We start from the raw sequence: 15,989 nt of genomic DNA on the forward strand, positions 1-15,989 counted from the left end.
AAATGCATTTCTGTATGATTAAAAGAAAGACCTGGAGGTAACATAAATAGTTTGGAATAGTTCACCCCATTGTAATAATTTATTAAAAAGAGATATCTGTGAATTTCAATAATTTGTAGAAATATACCCCAAATTTGTGGGGAAAAAATCACTACAATTTAATCAAACTGTGGCTCGGACTTACACTGTAATATAATTATTTGTCAGCTAAAAAAAGAAAAATTTAGTGAATGGGAAAATCATACCATTTCCCTCCCAAAATCCACTGTTGAAAGAATCAGTAGCTCATCAGGCTCCCATTTCTAATTCCATTTGCCTTCTTGATTGCATGACATACTGGCTTTCAGTGATCTGGTAGAGACTGACTGCTCCAAGCACGTCCCTGGCCTGTTGCAAATGCCAAGGAAGCTGGGTTTATAAGCAGTGACCCATGAAGATTGGTTAAGCTGCCTGTTTGCAATGGACTGGGACCACATGCACATCCAGCCACTGCCACTTGACTGACAGACAATTAAGATGTGTTAACTTGAGCTTGTGAGAACATACCATTAAAATGCCCTCACTGCACCCAAAAATATGTTCTGTCAAGCTTGTGACAGTAGTTTTATTTATTGATACTACATAGAAATTAAAATAAAGCCAGACACCATGTAAAAGTTTACATCTATCTACATTTTACTCATTCGAGATTTTTATGATCGAACTTTCCATTTCTTCCTTTCAGTACTAAGTGCACTTAGATATTATCACAGTTTTTTACTGTTTTTATCAGAATTCAGAGGATCTCAAGACCACACAAAGAGGTCTTTAGCAAACCTCACCTACAGAGTTTTCCACAATGCTGTGTGGCTGCCTTTTGATGATCTTTAGCTTTAGTTGTGATCCGCTTGTTGAAAAAACTTTTTAATATGCAAGAATGGAAGTGCTGTGCTTTATTTTTCTCAACAAGTTATTAAGTCATTTTTAGCTGAGGCTCCACATCTAGATAAGTGCTCCACTCCTAACAGGCAGTTGCTTCTCACTGCCTGAATTCTTTCCATCAGAGAATTAAGTATAAATTTATCACTGTGGGTGTGACAGCAATCTGCAGGTTCATTAGTGGATAAGAAGAGAATAAATTATTTCTCTCTTTTCATGGCCAAATGATTACACTCTTGTGTAATATTAACCAAAAAAAAAAAAAAAGAGTTCAAGTGGCTGGTAGCATTTATTTTCCCTTCAAGCTTACACATAATAGCAGAGGGACACAAACCTTATCTTTGCATTCAAATTATATAAATATTTTAAGTTGATACATAGATTAAAAGAAATCACTACAAATTCTGCAGAAATGAATAGGTAATTAAACTGAATTACTTTGACTCTCAGAAAGTCTGGTGTGTAGTCTAAGCCAAAGGACTACCATCAAGAGAGAGTGAGAAAGAGAGAAATGAGGGAGAAAAATTCAGTCATTCATAAATAAATGTCTAAAATAGAATTACCCTCTGGAGATGCTTTTACCTCCTCTCTTTAGTAACAGGCTGAGTTTTGATGATTAGCTTCAGATTGACATCTTACTGTTAAATGGCTAAAATTAGGTGACATGAACCTAATCTTGCCATTATCTATTTTCACCCAATGCAGCAAAGCATTTAATAGCACTCTTACGTAAAAAAATTGCCATAAATCCTTTGAAGTGTATTGCTGGATCAGGTCAAGTGTGCTCATCAATTTGCAGGATTAAATACTGTATCTCTAATGGTGTTAAGCACTTGAAATTCCTATCAATATCATGGCTCTAATTTGCAGTTACACCTTTAAAATGTGAGGGGTAGATTTGAAAGGATTTGTTTACCACTTGTTTAATCTGTCTTTACCAGAGGGAAGTGAAGGTGTAGGAAAAAAAGCTTGCAGATCTCAAATCTGGCTGAATATTAAGCATCTGAAAGTTATTTTATTTTATTATCTTAAAAAAGCAGGAAAAGGGGAAAGCAGAGACACTGAAGTGGAAATAGATGTAACATACAATTATTACTTTTACTTAGTGATTTACTGTGCTTATTTTAGGCATTTACTTAGGTGCAATTAAGGAAATTCAGGTTTAGGAAGCCAGATTCCCTTTACAGTCAATGGGAAGAGACACTCAAAGGGAGCATCAGCATTAGCTGCCCATAACCTCCAATGTTACCTATTTTGCTATTTAATTGCAACATTATTGCCTGGTTGTTTCCTGGCAAGGTATAAAGTACACATGGAAAAATTAGATATTGCAAGAACAGAGGGCACCTTTTTGAGCCCATTTAACTCCCCTGCAATTTGGCAAGCAACCCCTGCTTTCACTGAAGTCTTGTGTCTAAGCAACAGAAAAATGTTTTTCACACAGTATTTACCATATTTTACAGCACTTTTTCACAGCAGTCTAGATAAGTGGCTTGCATAAACTGTGTTGCAGTTTGACTATGAGAGGCTAAAGTCTATTCATGTACATATCATAAAGATAAAATAGAAGCTACTAAACAATGTTATGCCTTGACTTTGAACATGGTGAGTATAGCATATTTTTATCCGGCAAAAACAAACGTTGAATTGTTGACAAATATTCAGGAAATTAAACTTTGACTCAATTAGCCATCCAGTTCAGTTTCCAAAATTACTGAAAGAATAAAATACTCCTCTTGCCTGCATTACTGTTGTTTTAGGCAAAAGAGAGGATTGGCTTTAGCAGCTCTGCTTTGACTTTTATTTTATTGTTTGACTTATTACAAATCTAGTCAAAACAAAGGAAATAAAACATTTCATATTATGAAGACTATTACATACTGGATTATTTGCAGCTAATATAAAACAGGACTTTGTATTTTCTTCTCTGACTCTAGTTACCACAATGCATGTTTTTGCTGCTCATTCAAGATGGTCTCACATATTTTGTGAGGCTCTAGTGCAAATAGCTTCACTCTGAGAAAAGTCTCCTCTAAGACGGTGGCCTAAATCTGCACTCTTCTACCCATGGTGGGAAGTGAAATACCTGCTTAAGTTGGCAGATGTTTATCACAGTGTGAGCTGGCTTGTACTGGGCAGTTAATTTGGCCATACATGGGAGAAGCATCCACTAAGCTATGGGGGCAGAAACACATAGATATAAAAGAAGAATGTCTGCAACCACTGGCCCAATCACACAAAAAGCCCTTTTAGCGTTCTGACCTCACCTGAAATACCTTTCTCAATCTTCCCAAGTAAGCACCTGTGATTGGTTTAAAGTTCAGGCTGCTCAACTCTCCGACCAATAGCTCCTGCAGCTTAGGTTGGGACTCATTGGATCAAATCCTTGTCTGTCTCCAATTCTGTCCTATCTCTGTTCCTGGAGGCCTGTCTATCAGGCCAGGCTGCCTCTCCCATATATGGCCAAATCAACTGCCCAGTACAAGCCAGCTCGCACTGTGACAGATGGTGACTGGTCAGTGTGCTAGAGATGTGCTCCAGGAAAAAAGGAAATTTTGTGAAGGATGAACCCATTTTTTTCACAAAGGGGAAGAGAAATTACTCCCTTGATCTATTTGCTGATGTGAAGCATCATTTATTAGTCTAAAGAAGTTATCTTATTCTTACATGCTTACTGAGGTAAAATGTGGATCTTCTAATAGCTCCTTCTAAGAAAACACCTAGCACAGTCTGGTAGACTAAGAGACAGTTTGGAGATCCAAAAGCAATCTTTTCCAGAGGAAATAACTTTTGTCTTCTCTCCAAATTTTTCAATTATTATTCTCCAGACTTTACATCATTGCTTAACTGTAAATTGCCCCATGTTACTTTTCTTGGTGTAGAGTGCATGCAGCCTCAATGTTATGCTCAAAGTAAGCTGTTGCAGCCCTGTTGCACAGATAATGTGAGCATCTATAAAGCTTTTTTTTTTTTAACACTAGAGAAAATGTCAGCTGCATGCAGATGCTCTGGACAATGGGCTTTTTTGCCTTTTGCCCTTATTAAAGCAAATTCTTCCCCCACGACATTTTCTGACTTAAGCCTGTATGCTGGTTTGAATTGAGGTATAGTGGACTGAGGGGCTGTGTTTTGGATTTGTGCTGAAAACAGTCCTGATAATATCGAGATGTTTTTGTTATTGCTGAGCAGTGCTGGTGAGAAGATTGGGGATGCATGGCAAGGTGGGAGGAGACACAGCTGGGGCAGGTGATTCAACCTGACCAAAGCGATATTCCATATATTACCATGTAACATCATGTTCAGTATGTAAAGTGGGAGGATGAAAGGGAAAGGGGGGATGTTTGGAGTGATGGCATTTGACTTCCCAAGTCAGCACTACATGTGATGGGGCTCTGCTCTCCTGGGGATGGCTGAACAGTTGCCTGGCCATGGGAAGCAGTGAAGTAATGCCTTGTTTTGCTTTTGTTTGTGTGCATAGCTCCCTATTAAACTGTCTCTATCTCAACCCACGAGTTTTCCAGCTTTACTCTTCTGATTTTATCCCCAATCCTAGTGATGGGACAGTGAGTGAGCTGTGTGGGGCTTGGTTGTTGGCTGGGGTAAAAACACAACAAAAAGAGCCCCTCCTAAATCTGAGAACTTCCCTCCTGTACTCAGCATTGGTGATGCCACATCTTGACTACAGTTCAGTTTTGGACCCCTCACTTTAAAAAGGCCATGGAGACACTGGAGCACGCTCAGTGAAGGGCAGTAAAGTGAAAGGTCTAGAAAACGTGTTTTATGAGGAGTGGCTGGGGGAACTGGGTTTGTACAGTCTCAAGAAGAGGACACTCAGAGAGGAGCTCATCACTCTCCACAACTGCCTGAAAGGAGGCTGTCGTGAGGTGGGGGCTGGTCTCTTCTACTGTGCCTGCAGTGAGAGGACCAGAGGAAATTGCCTTAAGCTGGCACAGGGGAGATTCAGATTAGATATTAGAAAAAAATTCATTGTTGGGGTGGTCAGGCATTGGAATAAATTGCCCAGGGAGTTGCTTGACTCACCATACCTGGAGATGTTTAAGAAGCATCTGGATCTGGCACTGAGTAATTTAGTGGTTACAGTGGTAGTGCTGGGTGGATGGTGAGATTGGAAAATCTTTAAGATCACTTCCAACTGTGATCATTCTATGAATCTATCAGTCAGCTGAATTGGCTGCAGATTGGTATCAGCAGGCAGCTGGCCAGGTCTCACTTTTGTACCGTCCCTCTGACAAGGTTTCTTGTAGGGGTCACTATCAGCAATAGAAGAGGCAATGTCACTGGCTTGGAGTAGAAGAACTGTGCTTTACCAAAAATTATGCCTCCACATTTTTTGTCCACTCTGTGAGAGGTGGGGAATCCTGTGAAAGTAATTTACTAGATTAGATGACTCTGATGACTCAGTGTTTCCTCACTTGTGGATGTCAGCCCTATCACTATGAATGTAAAGTGAAGGATATGGGTTAGCTAACGGGGTGGGACTCTAACATTCCTCAGAGGCTTCTAATTCCTGTCCTGTTTCTGGAGTCCCTAGAGAACCCCTCCCAAAGAGCTCTGTCTTCCTATTACCTCTGCTAATGGGACTGAGACCTGTGTACCACCACGTATCAAGAATGCTGGCAGGTTCCTCTGAGATGGGAGTCTAAAATTCCACGTCCTATTCCCTTTCCACAGGCTTCTGTCATTAGGGACCTGTTCTTATAAATTTGAAGATGAAGCATTTGCTGATACTGCCTTTTCCTGATACCACCTTCCTCTCACTGATGAGATCTCCCAGCCCGTTCTCTGAATGATCAGTAGGGCAGACTAGTATAGTGCTGCTACAGCAAACAATACTTCTAATCATGCAATCCTAATGACACCATTTGGGATTAAAGGACGTTAGTTTTTTTATAATTTGATTTTATTTGGTTCTTTATTTAAATGCAGGTGGTAAGTAAATAAGTAGCTGCAGTTAACTCAGTATACAAGTTCAATTGGCTGAAATAAGAAGTAAAATTTACCTGCAGTAACAGCATCAGGGTATTTCTGAAATGCAAGATACCACACCTTGAGCCAAGATTCAGAGCAGGGGAGTTGAGTGGCAGCATACACCTAAAGCCTCAAGGTCTACATGTAATAGCCAGGTATTGATGGCCAAGAAAATTTCTATATTGAGTTCTGTGAAACTGGAATGTTGAGAACAGTCATCTGGAGTAAACATTTACCACTTTTCATCTTCAGGTTATTTTGAAATTATTAATTGACTCCAGAAGGCTCCAGAAACATTGGTGCTGCCATCCTCATTTAAAAAATTTAAACTACAGAATTAGAAAAGGTAATGGCTTTCTCTAAGTGGTTAGCAATGAGAGAAAGAAAACCCAGCCTCAAGATGATACCACAGAATTTCTGGTTTTCAGAAGTAGTTTTCAGTTTAAAAAGTTGCATCTCCTTCAAGCCACCCACAATATACCCAATACTGCACCTTTTCTTGCTAAGTAGAAAGAAATCCTCAGATTGGAGTATCACATTTGGGTCAGGTTTGGATGCAGCACAGCCCTCTCTGGAACAGTGCGTGCCTTCCAAGTCTGGTCAGACACACGTTGTACAACTGTGCCTGAAGGCAAGTGGCAGTGGTTTACATTAGGATCAAAACTGGGCTTGGGACAGTGAGTTCAGCAAGCATGAGAATAATGCTTCTTTCTTTAGCCATCTGCAGGCTCCACCCCGTTTCTCAAAATTGCTGAACTATTTACAAATGTTTAAGAGAATCTCTGTGTGATGTTTACACTGCCATGCATTTCAGATGCAGGCAGAGCTATACAACCAAGGCCCACCCCAAAGACAAGAGCTGTGCTGTGTTATCAAAATATGTACTGGTTCCACTCTCCACTACCATACAAGGCAGTTCTGCATTCCCCCTCGTAACCTTTCATTACCTCCTAAGTTTTCCAGATCACTGCCAGATTTCTTAAACTTCATGGAATGATTACAGGCTTCCTAAATATAAACCCCAGATTCTGTTTGGCAGTTTTGTGTGGGAATTTCAAAATGAAGAAAAAAGGTATTTCAGAAAAGACTGTTAAGACTATTTGTAGAACTGCACTGCAGTTATACAGTTTACAGATCCAATAAATTTTACCAGTTAGAGTGAACCTCAAAATATCACCGTGAAGTTGCTATTACACCCATCCCACATAGGATGGGAATCGAGGAACAGAATGCCCAAGGAATTTAGACAATGTCCTGTTGCATTCAGCCAGCAACTGGAATTAGATGTTGGATGTTTCTGCTTTGCAGTCGTAATCTGCAGTCTACTAACTATACTGATTCCTTATGCCTTTAGACAGGAAAGAAGTATTACATAAAAAGGATTCCAAACAGCATATATTGATACTTTCCATGTTAATTAATTAATTAACATGGTAATTAAATTAGAGTGGGCTAAGAACATGTTTGTTTGCTGTAATTAAGATATTTATAGAAGATACTCAGGTTTAGAGATAATTTCTCATACATATTAAAAAGTGCCAAAACAAAATTGAAAAAAAGAAGCAATGGAATAGACACAATTCCACAAAAGTGGCTTGAAATGCTTCTGAATGCCTATCATATTGAGAGTTTTTGAAGTGAAGAAAAGTGCATTGAATTCCTGGAATGAGAGAGATGCTGTTTGTATTCTGCCCACAATGTTCTGGCTCCCAGTTCTGGAAGGCCATTAAAATGTTTTCTGATGAAATGCTTACTGATTTTATTCTTACTGATTATTCTTGATTTGTCTCCTGAATACACCACCAAACTTAGTAATTAAAAATACCTCCCAGCTTGTTTCAGCTGGAAATTTAAGCTATGTTGTTGACTTTTTTTCCCTGTTTTCTTTGATGAATATGTGTCCAACTGAGACAAGATAAGCCTCAATAGCTTTTCTTGAGTCAAATTTCTACACAATCTAACTAAAAGGTGTCCATACCTAAAACTTGTCAGAATGTGCATTTTTTGGTTCCAAAACATGAAATGCAGTATAGGTTAGAACCAAGAAGCTGAACAGAGGGTCATCCCCACCAAAACACACCAGTAGGAAATGCTGCAAATGCTGAACATGGATTTTTCTGTCTGTTCTGAAGCTTGCTATTGTCATATAGAAATGAGTGCAGACCACACTGAAGTGTTAGTTAAGGTACTTTTGGAAAGACTCTCCAGAATGAGTCATGTGTGGATGTGTTTTCCATGTAGGCGGTCTGTGTGTGAGACAGAGGAGCCTCTTCTCCTGTAACCTTAGCCAAACTTGGCAGAGGGACAGACATCTAATATTAAGTTCCTAAAAATTTCAAAAAACTTGCAAAACAAGTTTTGTCTGTTAATGCTGAACCTCTGCTGAGCCTCAGCCTCTTAAAAGACAACAGAAATTTCACATGGGCAAATAAGATCTAATGAATTCCCTAATCATGGGAAATGCATTAGTCAGAGGCAATGTATTAAGGTGCAAAAAACCTCAGAGTTCTTGCCTGTGTGGAGTCTCTGCTACCTAGTAAATGTAGATGATGATAAAAGTCATAAATACATTCATAAGTATGGTTTCCCAATTAGATTCTTTGAAGTTTCTAAAGGAGAAACTCCTGCTGCAAATTAATATAATACAATTAGATTGTCAGTTAATCACAAAACCTCTGGGAGCTAAGCTGTTTTGGTTCAGGTACTTGAAAATGCTTGACCTTCGTAAGGAAGACACTATGGAGCAACGATCTTAGCTAGAGGGAGAAATGGCAGCTGGTAGGTACCTGTTCAGTGATGTGTGACAGTGAAAACCAGAGCAGGCCTGGAGATACAAAGAAGTAAGTTACAACTGTCATTGGAATAAGCAGGTTGTGACTATGACTTGGTTGGACAAGCCCCTGAGTAACAACGTACCCACAAATTTTACTCTGCTTTTAGCAGAGGATTGAACTGGATGAGTTCTAGAGGTCTCTTCGGTTTAAATCTTTGTGTAATGTAATGAGCCCTCAAACACTGATTCCAGTTAAAAGATGGGTAGTTGGTTTTGCTTTTATGTCGCTTAGCTGTTACCAGTGTATGAACATCTGGCCTGGATGCCCTTAGCTTTTGGAAAATTTAAATGGACATCAGTGTCTTGCTTGTTTAGGAACATAGGGATCACCTCAAACTTTTCCAAATGCCTTCCAAATGTGTTTCATTTCTGCTCTAATTCCTCAGAATAAGAAATGAAATTCCTCAGAATCAGACCTCCTTGCTAGGAAGAGTCATAAAGCTAACCTCAGGCAGCAGACTTCAGCACAGTGCATCAGATCATTAGCACACAAAAAACTTGCTTTATTGAAAGGACACACACCTATTAATCGCCATACAATGTAACAGATAACTTTTTAGATATAAGGGTGCAACATTAGGAGCACGGATTACTGCTGAATAATAGAATCTCTGAATAGGTAAGACTGGAAAGGACCACAGTGGGTCATCTGGTCCAACTTCCCTGATCAAGCAGGGAATCCAGACCACATGGCACAGGATTGTGTTCAGGAGGTTCTTGAATTCTCCAGTGAGGTAGACTACACAACCTCTCTGGGCAAACTGTTCCAGTACACAGTCACCTGCACAGTAAAGCTCTTATACAGAGATGAATATAGCATGCACTTCCTGTGGATCATTTCCTGCCTGTTCGTTTTTATCCTATTGCTTAGCACCACAGAGCAGAGCCTGGCTCCATCCCCTTGATACTCTCCCTTCAGACACCGAGGGACACAGACAAGGTCCCCTCTCAGCTGTCTCTTCTCAAGGCTGAACTGGCCAAGCTCCCTCAGCCTTTCCTCATAAGAGATGCTCCAGCTCCTTAATCAGCTTTGTTGTCCTCTGCTGAAACCATTCCAGAAGCTCCAGGTGTCAGTACAAACTCAGGTTATACTGAGGAGCCCAAAACTGGACACAGCACTCCAGATATGCCTCACCAGGGCTGAAGAACAACCTCTCCTCACCACCTGTCATCTTGAAGTCCCCTTCTTCTTATCTTACGACCTTGGTTATTGCAGCCTCATGGCCTGATTCCTACCCATAGCAATTAAACAGCATCATCAGTTTTCCTTTTCTATAGCTATTGAACTTCAGCACTTCATGTTTTTTACATTTTAATAGTCAAAATGATTTCACAGTGCTTCAGTGATTCAGCATGATGGTCCAGCTTATTACACATTTTTACTTTATTTTCCCACTCTACTCATGTTCATTCTAAAATACCTTCCTTGTGCCTTTTTCTCCTATCCAAACCCCTGGTCATGCTGTTTTCCAGTTCTGCACTGCCTCTTGGACTTAGAGCCCTGTCCTCTTACTCCTTCTTAAAGCCTTCAGAACACCTCTTTCAGTTCAAAACTTATTTTCCTGCTGTTTCCCAGAGCCCTGCCCTGTGGATGCAGCAGCCCGTGCGCTGAGCGCAGCACAGACGGCATCTGCTGGGGAACTGAGGAACATCAGGTGGCTGCTTCCAAGAATTCAGTTACTGCCAACATAAAAATAAAGTCTTGACTCATGTAAACAACTCATTCAGGGCAACCAATAAATAGCCTCGATGCTTTATTGCAACACTATTTTTTTTTTTTAACAAACTAAAAGTTAACAAATATATGAAGCTTGACTAGTTTCTCATAAACTGGGTGCAGAAGTTTTCTATGACAATGACGGGCATGAATCCAAATCTGAACAATGCTGGACTTAATTTGTAGCAGAAACATCCTCTTATTTGGTTCTTTTTTCACTTGTTTAGTGGGGAAGCAAAAGGGGAAACTGATCTGTAACACTTCATCGTGATTGTTCACAGCAACCACCAAACCTGACATTGCTGCTCTGGTGGTGGCACTGTGAAGCAGGTACTGCCTCGGTGCTTGCCAGAGGTAAAGCCTATCTGGCTCATTTTTTGTGAGTTTTTGCGAGGCAGTGAACACAGGGTGGCAGTCTACAATCTGAGCCTAGTCTTGGCTCAGATGGCTTTGGACTTTAGTTCCCTAAAGCTCCTTTACCCATTATTTTATGTTAATAATGACATGGAAAACATGAACAGATTATTTTCAGTACTTGATGATAATTAGATCATGTATTTTGCATTTAGCACTTACTTCTAGGACCTCTGTAGCAGTACACTTAACTTTATTAAATACTACTTTTTGGCCTTACGCTTAATTAACAAACTCAATTTACTTTTTTACTGAAGGATTGAGTAAAGGCAGAAGGCCCTGGCCCATAGACTTCTTCAGCCTCAGCACTTGGAAGTAAGGTAGTAGAGTAATGAGTGCAGAGAGGCTCCAACTTTATACCATTAATAAGCAGCTCCTTGAAAGACAAAGATCACCAAATCTACTTGTGTGTGATCCTGCTCGCTGCTGAGTGTTAATAACACAGCAATACAACTTCAATGGTGTATTTCAGTTAACATTAAAAATCATCAGCTATATCATGTGTAGTTTAGGTTGAACTATGAAATTCTTAATCGCTTTGGTGTACCCACAACAGATGATATGAAGGGCGCTTACTTGGAGCTCACACCACAGCTTGAGGGCTGGGCCATTCTCCCAGAAGGCGAGAGGGAGAATTTGGAGCCAAAATGCTTGAGGACAGCCTTGAATCCAGACTTCCCATTTCTGGAAGCAAACGCTTCACTCATTCAGAGACAGAAAAGAAGGTGAACAAACTTTCCCTGTGTTTCACACTGAAAACTATAAAGAAAATAACATTTGCACTCAAGGGAGACTGATGGGTATGTAAGGAGCAGTTGACTGGGCTCCTGGGCACTCCACAGTCCTGACACATGAAGGCCTAGCAAAAGATTTTCTACTGGCCTCTTCTACCCTTTTTCACCACACAAAAGTATTCATATTTATTGATGTGAATCAGACTAAATTTAGCAGAGGCTATTGACCATTCTGCCACCCCTACCTTACAAATTCTTCTGGGAACAGAGGGTCTAGAATGTCCAAGTACTTCTAGTTCTGCAAGCAAATACTTCTGTGCTAACGGTCATTACTACTACAAAGTCAGATAATTTTGCTTCACACCATTTACTGTGCTCCGTAAGACTCAAAGCCTATGATTCTGGAATCAAATGGGAAGTTCCTGTGTTGATTGCTCTTCACCATGTCTTTTAATACACAAATTTCATATTTCCAGAGGCAAAAAAATACATATAAGACCTGATTAAAATGTTTATTTCTAGCATATGCATAACCATACTAAGTTTGAAATGTAATCCAAATCCCAGTAAAAGTTACAGATTATTCCTACCATGTATAAATGTTACTAATTCAAAGAGGCATTTCCTTAGCTTTGTTCTTTCAGTTTTTGCAAAGCTTTTCCAGCCTCAATTTTTCAGACCCACAGGATAGCTCTTCCTTAAATAAAAAGATCTAGCTGTTAAAATGACTGCTTATAACTCTTTCTTACCAAAGAAGTTCTACTCTTAAGCAAAGAACTTCAACATTCAGGGAAGGTCAAAATTTCATCTGGAAAGTATATATTTTTATTACTGAAGTATGCAAAAGTCGCCAGCTTCTATTCTTAGCTTATTAAGATAAATAGGTCCAGAGGGACTTCTAATAAAATAGCCAAAAATGCAAGAGAAAAAACTCCAATACTTTACTGCCAATATTTTTATTATGACAGTGACAGAATGAAATCTCCTTAATGTTTGTTTTTGAGCTAAAGTATGTTGACATATCATTCAGCTAACACAAAAAGCATTATCTGCAGGAACATAAATTCCTTCCTAACTCATTACAAGAACAGTTCAGCACTCCCAATCATCTCTGACCTATTGTGAAGTCACAAATCAGTGTCTTGTCTACTCTCTGTATCACCTGTATGTTACACTTGATGTTCATAAGACATGATCCTTTCCAATTACTGTGTGAACAGAAATTAAACTTTGGATACCCCATAGATGCATCAGGTTCCAGGGGAACAAGCAGGCAAGGGAAAATACTCAAGAAGAGTGCCAGCTAAAGCCAGCAAGCCAACATGCTTCAGAAGAGCCATGGAAAAAGTCAGTCCTAGTTGAAGGACTATTGAAATTGCTTGGTTTGACATAAATTTCCTTAGAAATTGTGTCTTGATGGAATAAGTAACCTCTGAGGCATCTCCTGCTCAGCCTTGTAAATGATAGTTACACAATAATAAATTTTAATAAACAAAACTGTTCAAACAAGATTTAAAGTGACAAGTATGACTGCTGTCAGTCCAAGTAATCACATTAATGAGAAAGCTGTCACACAGCGCGGCAAGGGAAGGGCACACAAAGGTGCAAAAGATCTTTTCACAGTTCTTTATAAAGGTCAGCTGCATCTTCCAGAAGAGATGTTAGTGAGTGAGTGAGGACAGATGTACTCAAGACACATAAAACCCAGTCACTATTAAGCCATCCTTATGGATAATCATTAAATAAGACCTTATCCAACCTGTGAACAGCATTCTCACAGCATGTCCTCTACAGGTTAAAGTACGTAACCTGCTATAGGTTAAGTAGCACTTACACAGAAAAACCTCTTACTGCGACATTCTGCTGTTCCTTGGTTTAAACCTGCAAATCTGGCAGGGATATAGCTTACTGATATGAGCTGAAATATATATACTTTTTTGTACTTCCTGAGGATCTTTGAGAAAAGCTGTATAGGCTTCAAGAACATGGATGTAAAGTTTAAACTTAAACAACTTAAACAATATATAAAAAAATCCCAATGTATCTCAGTGGGTCTTATTTTCACAGCACTCAAAGGATCACAATGCACTTTCTCAACACATTACCTCACTTGTATGAATTCAAAACTTCCCATTCAATGTCTTCAAATGGTTTATGTGAACAAAAAATAACACTAAGTTCTGAAGTTGTGCATTTGTTGGAACAAGACCCACAGTTTTGTACCTATAAGCACATTAATAATGTTACACAAGACATTAACCATTGCACAGTAGGTTACTGTTCACAGGCACGGGCCTTCAGATTTTAGGAAGTTATGTCCAAGCTAAAGTAAAGTATGGGAACGTTTCCCTTCCTCCTTGCCACTGCGGAAGGGGATTGAACAAGAACAGAATTAGTAGACAACTTAAGTGGTAAACATTAATTTTATTTATAGGTGTTACAATACAATCACCATAAAACTTACAAGAACTGAACGTAAGACTTGCATAGACTTTTCTTTTAAAAATAATAATTTTATTCTTTTTTCAGGCCAAAGACTCTCCATTCTGGCACAAAGATATCTAACAAACTTCACTGTAGGTCTATTATTAAACAAAAGAAAGAGCCACACATTTGGTTTATCTAGTAAGGAAAGCTAATATACCACTGTGGATGTTTTCACTCAAATACTGGAAGTTTTCTGGGAAAGAATTCTTCATGCTTTGGTTCAGAATTTAGAAATCAAAAGCAGGATCCATTTGCAGAAATACATTCTTGGAAATGCATACAGTACTGTGTGCCACATCCCTCTTGATAGAAGGCACAACTTATGAAAGGAACATTCATGATATAAAACAGAAGTCAGTTCTGAAAAGCTAACAGTGACATCCACTACTTCTGGTGCACTTTTTTCAGTCTAAGCAAGACTTGCTCTTATTTTCTAACACCAACATTCCCCACCCTCAGTCCATAACATAACTTCAGTATTTCTAAAAGTAAAGCTTTTCCAGGTATGAACAGTTGCAAGAAAGAAATATGAGCCAACATTTTTCTACTGGTGGAGTTACTTTCAAAACTGGACCTAAGAGTAGTCACTACCCCCCAAGAACCCATGTGTCAAAACCAAAGAAATTATTAAAGGCAAATTTTTAAAAGTGTCATTCTTCCTGCATACTTGAAGTCGGGAAAACAAAGCTGTTTATGGCAGTAAAACTGATTATTTTGTCTAAAGTGCTTGATGAAAGCAGAAAAACTATAGAAATGATAAATTAGTGAAACCAGAGGTGGAAGAGTTACATTTATCATACAAAACAAGATAAATTGGAGCATTTTCACATTTTCTTGTTCCATTAGACAAGATACAGCAAAAAGATTCTTCACAGTGAAGAGCTCCCTTAGAATGTATAGAGTTTGTAACATATGTTTTTTTACATTTCTATGATATGAAGTAATTTGAAATAAGACTCAGAAAGAGTATCCCAAAAAAAAAAAAAAAGTATTATTACAGCTAAGAAATGAAGATTACATAGGAAGGTTTAGACATTAAAAAAGAAAATCTTTGGGAAATGCTATTAAATACTTTTAATAATTTTAAATGCCCTGACACTATATATTTTACAGTAGAAATGCAAGAACCTTTGGAACACAGCAACACTTGATTAGTTCTGTGCATGTCTTCTTTTATGACATCATCTTTCCTTTACATTCCACTGAGCAGAAAAGCATCCCTTCCATAGATATGAACTTCTGGCCAATCAGACACTTGCTGCAGCAGGAGCACAAGAAGCATTCCTGCGTTGCATGCCAGTTGAAGTTGTTGTAGGTTACACGCTGAACCTCGGGATCTATAGCATTATGACAGCCTTGGCAGGTCTGTTTAGAAACAAAACAATACTGAAATGAAGCACACATGCTCTCTTCAAGTGCAATAAAACCTAGAACATTTAAATGTTTTTTGAGGAGAGAGGTGTTAAAAGAAGCCTTTTAAAAAAGTCTCCAACTTTTGATTTTTTTCTTTATTTTTAGAGTGTTTTGATTAGAATTCAGCTAAGGGCACAGAATAATAAAATGGACACACAGTTTATTTGCTGCTGAGACTAAGTTTAGACAGTTATGATGGTTAGGATTTCCCAGTACCCAAATAATCATAAAAACCTTTTATGTCAAACATAAATATCTTCATATATTAACCTAAATATGTGAAGAGATTAGCTACAAATCTTCCTGTGTATTGACAGCTCTGTGGCAATGCCAAATAATTAAAAGTTATTAGAAAGTCTTGAATGCAATTAATCTTAGAATCTCATTGTTCACAAATTATAATTTAGATAAAGTCAATGAGGGGAAAAAAAGCCTCTCCAAAAAAACAATTCCTCACACCTACCTCAGAATATTATAAACTGCC

The 15,989-nt window shown here is 38.7% G+C and overlaps 1 protein-coding gene across 1 annotated transcript in view; it reads right to left on the minus strand.

Moving 5' to 3' along the window:
• Window positions 1-14,009: 14,009 nt before the first annotated feature.
• The window catches only part of TES (testin LIM domain protein), a 28,068-nt gene continuing 26,088 nt past the window's right edge, over window positions 14,010-15,989 (minus strand). Inside the window, exon 7 of the mRNA XM_014892466.2 lies at window positions 14,010-15,457. Coding sequence (XP_014747952.1) covers window positions 15,266-15,457 — 192 coding nt within the window. The 3' untranslated portion in view covers window positions 14,010-15,265. The remainder of the gene's footprint in view (window positions 15,458-15,989) is intronic.

The sequence above is a fragment of the Sturnus vulgaris genome, chromosome 5 (assembly GCF_052056855.1).
Source record: "Sturnus vulgaris isolate bStuVul1 chromosome 5, bStuVul1.hap1, whole genome shotgun sequence".
NCBI classification, from domain to species: Eukaryota; Metazoa; Chordata; class Aves; order Passeriformes; family Sturnidae; genus Sturnus; species Sturnus vulgaris.